Raw genomic sequence first — 11,052 nt, 5'->3', positions numbered from 1 at the left:
TGGGTATCGAGGCTGTGGGCAGCATGTCAGAGCAGCGAAGGTCAAGCAGATCAAGGAGGCAGGTGCAGTTTCTTATGCAGAGGCAGTCAGGAAGTTTGATGGTGTGGGAGAAAGGTGGACCATTGAAGCAGGTTGTGCTCAAAAGTGGCACCAGTCCCATGTGATTGTGTGGTAATAAGGAAAACTGAGTTTCATGGTATAAAAATGGAGACTGCGGAGAGTGAAGAACCAGGCAAAGACCAGTCAGATGTGGCGAGGGGGGCAGTTCTTGGGCTTTGGGGGGCAAGTTTCTGAGAGGCTGAACTGGGTGGAGTCAGAAGAAGAGATGACGTTGCTGATATTTAGCATGTGGATGTTTTATATCCTTCAGTGAAATGTGAGGAGTTTGGTGGCCAATGGCCGAGCTCAAAATGTTTGTGGATGCATTTAAGCATAAAGCAGAAATAGTGTGTGTAAATGAGACCTGGCTCAAGCCCTGCTTAGACTTTGTGAATCCTGGCAGAGTGTTTTAGGGAGGACAGCAGGTAGCCCTGGTGAGGGCTGTGCTTGTGTATGAAGTCAGGGATATAACATAGAGGAGTGCAGGTTGAGTCATGTATCACAGTATGTATAACTCTTGTGAGCAGCGATCAGTAGCAGGTTTAAATGTAATTATGGACAAAGTAAGGCAGCCTGTCTGTGTGGAGAACCTTAATTCTCATAACCAGCTGTGGGCCAGTAAAACTAAGGATGATTATCGACCAGTGGTTGTGGAGTTTCTAGGTAAGCATGGGCTTTTATGAATGTTGGTAGGATGACCCTAAATGTGTGTGTGTGTGTGTGTGTGTGTGTGTATGTATGTATATATATGTGTATATATATACTGCGGCCACAGTGGCAGGTGGACGATAAACCACCCTACTTACAATGTGAGATTTAATGGAAACATGATTTACAAGGTTGCCAACTTTTCAGAGAAGTTTGGAGTGAGATTTGGAAGGGGTTTTTTTGGAGATGGTGTAGAATGTTCTGTAGAAATCTGAAGAAGTTGCTTTCCCTGCTAAACACTTAACTGTTCAGATGCTGTGAGAAAAAACTCTGCTGTCCGTCTCTGTCTCTGTTACTGCGCTGGGCTGTCGGTCTGCTGCGATCTATCGATCAGCTGTGTGATCAGCAAAATGGGTAAGGCATATTCTTTTCATTAGTGCCTTCTGTTTTTTGTCAGTGGCTGAACATAGTAAAATTAATTTCTTGGGCTCAGTTACTTTGGTTCGGACAGGAATGTGCTTCCTGAGTCACTCTAGTATCCAAATGCGCACACACCTGCTGCCCAGTCTAGATTCAGGCACGTTTCACAAAAACAAAACTATTTCTGTGCATTTTTTAGTTATAACTCTCTACCAGCTGCTGCATGTCAGATGTTCAGTAAAACACAGGACAAAAAGTGACATTTTTGGAGCGGTCAAATTTCCCTCGAGCCTATTGGGTCAGACATGACTCCCGGTTTCCCATGGAGACCACGCGCATGGCCCAGGGCTCTACAGGAGTACTACAGGAGAAATGTGACGCCGGGAGGACACCGAGAGAGGGCTGCATGAAACAGGAATCTCCTGTGAATTCCTGTGGATGCGTGTGTCTCACTCTCATTGCGTGAGAGTTGGCAGCTCTGAAATTTAGCTTACATTGCTTAACTATCCATCCTCGGCCTTTTGTACCAACTACGGTGCCTCACGCAGCCTGAAGCACACTGTCATTTTTGTGAAACCTTTATTTTATTTGTGAAAATGAAAGGAAAAAAAGATTTCAGATTTTACATGTAGATCACATTTGACTAGGTCTCTCTCCATAACTGCAACACTGAGACAGGTCAAATCTGGATCAGATAATGCCCATCCCAGAGAGGCTAAAGATTAAAGCTGTTAAAACAGTGTCAGAGCCACAAAATCCTTTATTCTATTTGTGAACATGCATAGAGGAACGATTTCACTGCATTTTTCACATTTATGTCGCACTGCATTTTCACATGGAATAAATGCGTTGAGACTTTAATTTAAACGTCTAACATGCTTTGATCACAGTATGAGGTCCTAAAAGCAGAGAACTACATGTAAGGAGTCCCGCTGTAGCGGAAGTAAGCGACGAATCGAAAGCTAACTTCACTGTTGATCTCCCCGCCCTTCTGCTCGCTGTTTGAAATGGCTGTTGTAGGGGATTTCCTGGAGTTACGTTAACCAGCTAAACATATTTATATCACATATTTTACTTAGAAATGGCGCTATTATTTGCCAAATTTTCTGAAATTATGTAACAGCATGGTTTATCATGCTTTCGATACTGGCTGTCATCGGTAAGTGTCTCACAGTAAACAGACGTCATATTCTGGTCTAAGCTAACGTTAGCCTAGCTAACTGATCATAGTACAGACAGCTAACCCCTGAAACTGTTGTGTATTTATCAGGATGTGTCGCTGTCTTCATGACACCAGGACTATGCTGTCTTTCTAAGGAATATGCAACAAGTAGTGGACAATGTTGTCCGATGTGCCATGAAGGTGAGTGTCAGCTCGGTGTCTGCCGTTAGCTGAGTTCGGTAAAGTTGGAAAGATATTCACAGATTCGGACTTCCGGCATCAATAACTCATCAGTGATACGTTGTCAAAACATGAACGAGGCCTCTTTCCCATCGTTGTAAGGTAGACAATGTGCTACAAGCCCAGTTTTATCAAAAGTAGCTGTCTCTCAAGCTGCAGAAATAACATTGGTGTCAATGAGCAGCCGGCGGTGAGACGAGTGGATAGGGACCGTCTGCAAATTGCAAAACCGCAACAGCAGCGAAGAGAAACACTACACAGATATTCAATAACTTCAGTCTTATGCACTGTAGTGTCACCAAAATCACTGCAGCCTTCAACTGGCTCCTGTTGATCATACTATAGCACTTATTTTATAATATATATATATATATATATATATATATATATATATATATATATATATATATATATATATATATATATAATTTTAAGAAACTTTATAATAAAATGCAATAACTCCACCTTTATGCACTGCAGAAGAATTAAACTCTGTCCAACCATCATCTGGTTCCTGCTGATCATACTACAACACTTTGATTTTTTTTTTTTCTTTTCATAATTTTATGGATTTTTTATTAGAAATAAAATGTAATAACTTCTCTTTTATGCACTGTAGTGTCACCAAATTTACTGCAGCCATCAACTGGATGCTGCTGATCATACTACAACTCTTGGTTTGATATTTTTTTAAAAAATCATAATTTTATGAATTTTTATTAATAATAAAATTTAATAACTTCTCTTTTATGTACTGTAGTGTCACCAAAATCATTGCAGCCATCAACTGGATGCTGCTGATCATACTACAACTCTTGGTTTGATATTTTTAAAAAAATCATAATTTTATGGAATTTTTATTAATAATAAAATTTCATAACTTCTCTTTTATGCACTGTAGTGTCACCAAATTTACTGCAGCCATCAACTGGATGCTGCTGATCATACTACAACACTTGGTTTGATATTTTTTAAAAAAATCATAATTTTATGGAATTTTTATTAGAAATAAAATATAATAACTCCACTTTTATGTACTGTAGTGTCACCAAAATCACTACAGCCATCAACTGGCTGCTGCTGATCATACTACAACTCTTGGTTTGATATTTTTTTTTAAATCATAATTTTATGGAATTTGTATTTGTAATAAAATGTAATAACTCCACTCTTATGTACTGTATGATTTTTTATTAATAATACATTCATATAACTTCACTTTTACATACTGTAGAAGAATTAAACTCTGTCCAACCATCAACTTGCTCCTGCTGATCATACTACAACACTTTGATATATAAAACAAAAACAACAACATAATTTTAAAGAATTTATATTAATAATAAAATTCAATAACTTCCCTCTTGTGTACTGTAGAAAATTGAAACTTTGTCCAACTATCAACCGGCTCCTGTTGATCATAAGAGCCTATCTTGCCTACAGCCTCTTCAGCTATGGCTGTTGCACATCACACAATACCAAGGCGTATCTTTGTTTGGTAATTGGGCTGTCGTCATGATTTTTAAAAAAAATATCAAACCAAGTGTTGTAGTATGATCAGCAGCATCCAGTTGATGGCTGCAGTAAATTTGGTGACACTACAGTGCATAAAAGTGGAGTTATTAAATTTTATTATTAATATAAATTCCATAAAATTATGATTTTTAAAAAAATATTTTCATTTTCTTTCCAACTTTACCGAACTTGACGAGTTCGGTAAAGTTGGAAAGATATTCACAGATTCGGACTTCCGGCATCAATAACTCATTAGTGATACGTTGTCAAAACATAAACGAGGCCTCTTTCCCATCGTTGTAAGGTAGACAATGTGCTACAAGCCCAGTTTTATCAAAATCACTGCAGCCTTCAACTGGATGCTGCTGATCATACTACAACACTTGGTTTGATATTTTTTTTAAAAATCATAATTTTATGGAATTTTTATTAGAAATAAAATTTAATAACTCCACTTTTATGTACTGTAGTGTCACCAAAATCACTGCAGCCATCAACTGGCTGCTGCTGATCATACTTTATTATATATATTAAATATGTAATTACTTTGCTGACCAAGTTTTGCTAAGTTTGCTTACTGTCCCTTGCCCATAGTTTTGAAAGAAATCAAACTAATTTACTCAGGTTTCAAAGGTTGAAAGGCGTCTGAATGCAGCACAAGAATGTGATGTCAATTCAGAAATGCAAGACAAGGAGCACTTCCTGGGTGGGGATATACTAGGATTAAAAATCAGACATTTTAACATTTCAGGAGAGTGCCTTGGAGTTTTCTTTCTGATTTTTAATTATGTCAATTCAGATTTTAAAGAGTTAATTTATTAAGTAAGAAGTTGGCTCAAGTAATGTACATCAAGATATACATAACTAAAGCCACTGATATTTACAAGTCAGTTTTAATCAGAAATAATGGTTTGGCAAGTGATTCAAGTGAAATGAATTAAAAAAGGGAAATAACGTTAAGTAAAATGTAAACTTCATGTTTTTGTTGGAGCTATTTTAGTTTCCTCAGAAACTGAAGCAGTTCCTGTGAGGAACACATTTTCTCAGTGAATTAATGTGACATGATATTGTTTCTTTCTGCATAAAAAAACACCTTAAAACTGAACCAAATGCAGTCAGTGTGTCGGATCGTGTAATTTCTGTGTGTAGGTACTGGACTGGATGTGAGCGTATTTTTAACTACCAGCTGTTTGAAACTATGCTTACACCATACTATAAACATAAATCCACTGTTCAAACATATCCCACTATCATCACTATCTTACACTAATTAACGTGTTTTGAACGGCCGTGAAGCGGAGTGATACATGCAGCGTTCAAAGTTAACAGTCCCAGTGATGTTGTACTGCTGTATCAGCACTCATTGAATGCCTCTTGGCCAATCAAATTGCTTGGTCGGAACTAACTGTTGCATAAATGGAACTTCAAGAAGCAGAACTCAGTAATTACTCAACCTCCTTTGGTTTGTGAAGTGGTCAGTCACATGCGCTGCCCTCAGAGACCTGACACAGGACTGGTACTGACAGTGTGTTTTTGTCTTCAACAGGGACAGTTGTTAAAAAAGACTGCACATCACAGTCAGGAACACGGTGCATCGATTGTGTGAATGGAACATTTATGAACCAGCCCAATGGCTTGAATAAATGTTTCTCCTGCACCTCCTGTGACACAGGTATGTCTGTAATGTATTAACATGTCGTTCTTCATTCTCGTTGACTACATTTTCATGCACAAAATATTCAGTTTTTTGCCTTTATTCCAAAAAGACAATATGCCTACTGAGCTGTTTGCACGGCTAGTGAAAATGAATATTACACTAATTCTCCTGTTAACATGCAGCCATGCGTACTCCGGTTAAGGCCATATTGTTTATCACATCAAGATATGCAAAAGTGGGACGTCTGGAGCCGCTTGTCATTTTGCTTCTTTGCAAGTTTTCTGCTGTTGGCAGACTTGTTGGACCATGAAAACACATCCTCCCTCTTAAGTTTCTTAAACCACTGTCCTGAAAAGCTTGACGCTGTGACGTTTGCACATATCCAAAAACCTGCTGATATACAAACCTTTCTTAATGTTGAAAAGTAGGTGTGTTTCTCCTTTAGACCAGAAATGTGGGATTTTCTTTTGGGCATGTATCTCTACCACGGCCTTCAAACTGTTAGGGAGTTGGTTTGTGCACCTTTTATCCATGACAACGCACAGAGCTGACAGACAAGAGGCTGTGTGTCACAGAGAGCGGTAAAACCCCCATTTGAGACGTAAATTCTGAATGCGCTGTGTACCTGTCCAAAGAATGCTAATCAACTCTGAATAATACTGATATATCACACGTTTTAATCAGAAAATACTAAATTCAGAAAAAGGCCTCATTTGAATATCTAAACGGAATATGCTGTTAATATGATCTGCAATAAATTCTAAATATTCTCATATTGGGAATAATAGTGTAATATTAGTGTGCATGTAAACGCAGCCAGTGAACAATCTCCAAATTAAGTCTGATGTTTTTTGGTTGCAGTCAACCAAGCAGCATATTATGACATTCTTTTCAAATATGAATTAAAGCTGAATAAAATGTATGAATGTAGTTTTAACATGATCTACTGACTGTGTTTGTGTTCCTTTTAGGTAATGGTCTCTTTGTCGTGCGGGGATGCACAATAAAAGCTGACACAGTTTGTGGTGTTTTGCCTGGATATTTCTGCAAAGATCTGACTCATGATACAGGATGTAGTTCGACACAAAAACATACGCGCTGTAAACCCGGTCACAGAACAAAATCACCAGGTAAGAAAAATCAGTAAATCAATTTTAAAAATGCAGAAAACATGCTCAGTGTATGTAAGATAATAGTGTGCATGTAAAAACACTCAGTGAAGACACTGATGTAAGTGTGTTAACTGATGGATTTTCACTGATTGTTGCGGTCCGGTGTCATTAATCTCACTTTTCTGTTTCTTTAAGGAACCAATTCAACTGATACAGTGTGTGAACCCTGTCAGCACGGCTACTTTTCACAGGATGGTGTGAACTGCTCGGCTTGGACTGTGTAAGACGTTTTTTTTGTTGAAGGGATACTTTGCTGATTTTCACCCAGCTTTCTATCAAAACAATGTGGGTAATGCGTATAGATGAACTTGGTAAACTTCCCTCCATCTGACTTGTGACTAGATATTCCTCCTCTCCACCTAGTCATAGGACTGTTGCTCAAACTACAGGCTGTACTTGTGCGTTTTCCTATTGCCCGCCAGCCCTCCTGCCTCCATGTACTTAAAGCGTATAGAGCTGACCAAGAGACACACCCGCCCTTCTCTGTCTCTCAGACTTGGACTGAAATCTGATCAAATGGTAAAACTAGGCAGTTCTGATCAAATATGATTCAAGATTATGTCACTGCACTGCCAATTTCTCGCCTAAAAATGTTTGCAGAAATGTATTTAATGTAATGGTTTGTTTATGGGCAGGAAGTGGCCATGTGTGAAAACAGGCCGACAAGACGGCGATCAAACATGAACCAAGTTTCTTTGTTGAGTTGCCGTTGTTTCACATCAAAATCAGAATCTGTTTTTTATTGCCAAGTACATTTACATATACAAGGAATTTGACTTGTATGGTGTGAAACAGTTGACATGAAGGAAGAATAAAATATTAGATTTGAATAGAACACGACTTGAGATAAAAATGTCGAAGCAATACAAAAGAAAATCTTAAGTAAAAAAAAACAAACTATAAAGAACACAAAATCTATATACAGAAGGTACACTGGAGGGATTTTACAGTTGTGCATGAGTTGCAGTTGTAGTGCAAATTTCTTCGGTCTAAATAAATTAACCTACAGTGTGCATTTGTAAGCATGAATCATTAACGTTACACACTTTTATTTTCAACGTCATGGTTACACTTCAAAATAAGTTTTCATTTGAAAAACTGTAATGAAGCTGTTTTATTTATTTTTTCCTACAGATGCTCAGAAACTGAAGTAACGGTCAGAGAAGGAGACACGATCAGTGATGTTGTCTGCAGAATTGCTTCAAGAGCGCATTACTGTTATATATCATTTATATTATTATCATTAACTCTTTTTGGACTTTATGTCAGAGGTTAGTGCTTGTTTTATATCCCTGATCCATCTGCCTAATGTAAAAACATCATTTCCTTCTATTTGTTTCTCCTCATTGTCTCCAGTGGATGCCAACTAATGGTTTTAACTAATACCTTTCTTGCTTTTGGATTTCAGCCCAGCTAACATCAAAAAAAGAAACAGGTATGTCGGGTCAGTAAAATTGTAAAGGGTTGCACTGCATGGAATTCTGCATAAAAATAAGTTTTAATATCATGTTTGATTTCTTTTCTTTTTGATTTTCTGAATTTCTGAATTTTCTTGGGCAGATGGTTCTGGAGCCTCAGGGCCCTGACAGCAGACATTCTGTCCCCTTTAATTTTCAGCGAAGCCTCTGGAGTAGACCTCTGCCCAAAGAACTCAAAGTACACGGCAAAGTACACATGTGTTCAGCCCACACTGGACTCTTTTCTATGAGCCAGCTGACACACAGTGGTCTCTGCTTGTCCCTGTTAGCAGACGTGCTCGTCTTCATTGCAGTTCCAGACACACCGGATGATTACAGTGATCACATTATCGTCAAAAAAAGGACAAGCCTGGTATTTCTCTTACCGACAAGTCTTGTAAATGTAACACGCTCAACATGTGCACTCAGACACAAACCAGTTAGTTTGGGAACCAGTTGGGACATACCATCAGCGATGCGGAGAAGTTGCACCAAGAAAACAAAGGAAAAGGTTTCGCTGACCGATGCTGCAAAGTGTGCTAATATGACGGATTTACATAAGCAGTCTGCAGGAGATGATGAGGATGGTAGTGAAGATGCAGACGCATCAAAGAGGAGTGAGCAGCTGATTTGTCGTGGTTCCAAGCTTTCTGCTGTAGATGTAATATGTACAGTGGCCCTGAAGGGCAAAGCACGACAGCAGAAGAGAAAAGGCAACGGCAAGTTACAAAACATGAGTTTTGGTGAGACTGAAAATGGAATAGGCAGGTACATACTGGACAATATACAATAATTCTAGGTTACTACGATGATATACGATAATAAAATACACGTTGATACCGTATTATAACCATTTAAGATTTAAAAAGCAAAAACTATTGATCTCGAGTGAAACTGCAATGCTGCAGTTGCAATACAAAGTGGAAAGAGTGCAATATTAAACGTGTAACATTTTTATTATAACATGACAAATTAGCATATTTTTATATTGTAAAAGTCCTGTCCGAATTTGTGGAAAACATGGCTTGAGGAATGTGACATTGAGGCTTCACATTTTAAGTTTAAGTTCTCTTCATGCTCTGATAGAGACATGGTGAGATTCTGCTGAGTAAAGGACATGATATCGTGATTAGTATGCATACACTAAAATCTGATTTCCGTCACACAAAAAACCCCATTGAGCTGAGGCAGCGAGGCATCCAGTCTGCCAGAAATCCATAGACCAGGTCATTTTGTTTGGCGCAGACAGGCAGTGCAACCAATCATAGAGGATTTGAAATTTAAACAGGAACCGCTGTCGAATATGTACCTACCTGTTTGGATTTTGCCAAATGTGTTTTCTTTGTGTTTTGTTACTCGCTGTTGTGTTTTACTTACTGCTGTTGTGCTTTGCCCTGCTTCTGCTGTTAATGTGCTTTGTTTGGTTATTGGCCTCATGCAGCAACATTCTCTCTGATTTTTTTTCACATGAAAAAGTTTTCTTTTTTTCACATGGAAAAAGTTTTCTTTTTTTCAAATTAATTCACTAATTGTTTCAGCTGCACTTGTATGTTTTCATATTTTTGGTTTGTGTGAAAAATCTTATTTTGTATTAAAGTTACCTAATAATAGTGGCAGAGTAAAAAGTACAAGATCTCCCTCTGAAGTGTACTGGATTAGAAGTGGAAAGGGATTCAAATACTCAAATGACGTAAATGTTCGTCAGATTTGCAGTTACTGAAACTACAGTCGTTGGGATCCGCGGACCAAGTATAGTAGTATTTCTTTATCCCTGAAATGTAATAATCCAGTCATTATAATAACTGAAATATGATCTAAATTTGACTAAATTATATTCACACATTTTTTAAAAATGCTCTTAAACTTATTATTCCTCCTACTGTAAAACAATTAGTGACTTGTGAAGAAGAGATGTTTTTCCTCATATCTCTATCTATCTGCTCTGATGACTTTGACATACATGAGTGTGTGTGTGTGTGTGTGTGTGCGCGCGTGTGCGTGCGTGCGTGCGCGTCTGTCTTTGCTTCTAAGAGTTGCAGTTGTGTTGCATATTTTGTATTGACTGTATTTCAATGATGCTATAAAAATACATTTACATTGCCTTTGAAGAGTCTTCCTTCTCTTATGAATGAGGGTTACCAAAATTTTAATGCCTCTCAACTGCAAGTCTGAAGAATTTGAAACTGTCACTGTTTCAGTTTGTGTTCTGCCACAATGTGCAGTGCTGTCTTCTGCATTTCAGTTCATTTGTGTCCACGTATTTTCAAAATGGTAATGTGATATTGTGTCATCTAAAAATCTCGATTTTATTTAGATGGAAACTTAACAACAGTTAACAAAATGTGATAAAATGTTAATTTGGCTCACAAACCAGTTGGGCAGCATGTCAGAGAGGCGAAGGTCAAGCAGATCAAGGAGGCAGGTGCAGTTTCTTATGCAGAGGCAGTCAGGAAGTTTGATGGTGTGGGAGAAAGGTGGACCATTGAAGCAGGTTGTGCTCAAAAGTGGCACCAGTCCCATGTGATTGTGTGGTAATAAGGAAAACTGAGTTTCATGGTATAAAAATGGAGACTGCGGAGAGTGAAGAACCAGGCAAAGACCAGTCAGATGTGGTGAGGGGGGCAGTTCTTGGGCTTTGGGGGGCAAGTTTCTGAGAGGCTGAACTGGGTGGAGTCAGAAGAA

General features: G+C 38.3%; 2 protein-coding genes across 5 annotated transcripts in view; one reads left to right on the top strand and one right to left on the bottom strand.

Moving 5' to 3' along the window:
• Positions 1-11,052, bottom strand: part of LOC148188786 (tumor necrosis factor receptor superfamily member 14-like) — a 41,599-nt gene that overhangs the window by 22,323 nt on the left and 8,224 nt on the right. The gene's annotated exons all lie outside the window — the stretch shown is intronic.
• On the top strand, positions 38-10,472 carry LOC121946818 (tumor necrosis factor receptor superfamily member 14-like). Of its 3 annotated transcripts, none has more exons than XM_088082654.1 (7): positions 38-762; positions 5,631-5,756; positions 6,713-6,871; positions 7,049-7,133; positions 8,048-8,184; positions 8,322-8,348; positions 8,531-10,472. In XM_088082654.1, the coding sequence occupies exons 1-7, from the start codon at positions 594-596 to the stop codon at positions 8,545-8,547; spliced, it is 720 nt and encodes a 239-aa protein (XP_087938780.1). In that variant the 5' UTR covers positions 38-593; the 3' UTR covers positions 8,548-10,472. The 3 variants fall into 3 exon arrangements, with proteins under 3 accessions (XP_087938780.1, XP_087938779.1, XP_087938782.1); XM_088082653.1 differs by having other exon boundaries at positions 40-762; positions 8,474-10,472; XM_088082656.1 differs by lacking the exon at positions 38-762 and adding an exon at positions 1,140-1,161 and having other exon boundaries at positions 8,474-10,472.

The sequence above is a fragment of the Plectropomus leopardus genome, chromosome 9, assembly GCF_026936395.1.
Source record: "Plectropomus leopardus strain MGB_pleo_1.0 chromosome 9, ASM2693639v1, whole genome shotgun sequence".
NCBI classification, from domain to species: Eukaryota; Metazoa; Chordata; class Actinopteri; order Perciformes; family Serranidae; genus Plectropomus; species Plectropomus leopardus.
The sequence above is the reverse complement of the archived record's forward strand: the minus strand, read 5'-3'. Positions and strand labels throughout refer to the sequence as shown.

Coding starts and splice junctions, on each gene's coding strand:
- LOC121946818 (XM_088082653.1), top strand. CDS start 594: ATGTATCACAGTATGTATAACTCTTGTGAGCAGCGATCAGTAGCAGGT. Junction 7,134..8,047: donor AACTGCTCGGCTTGGACTGT/GTAAGACGTTTT, acceptor TTTTTCCTACAG/ATGCTCAGAAACTGAAGTAA. Junction 8,185..8,321: donor TTTTGGACTTTATGTCAGAG/GTTAGTGCTTGT, acceptor TTTGGATTTCAG/CCCAGCTAACATCAAAAAAA.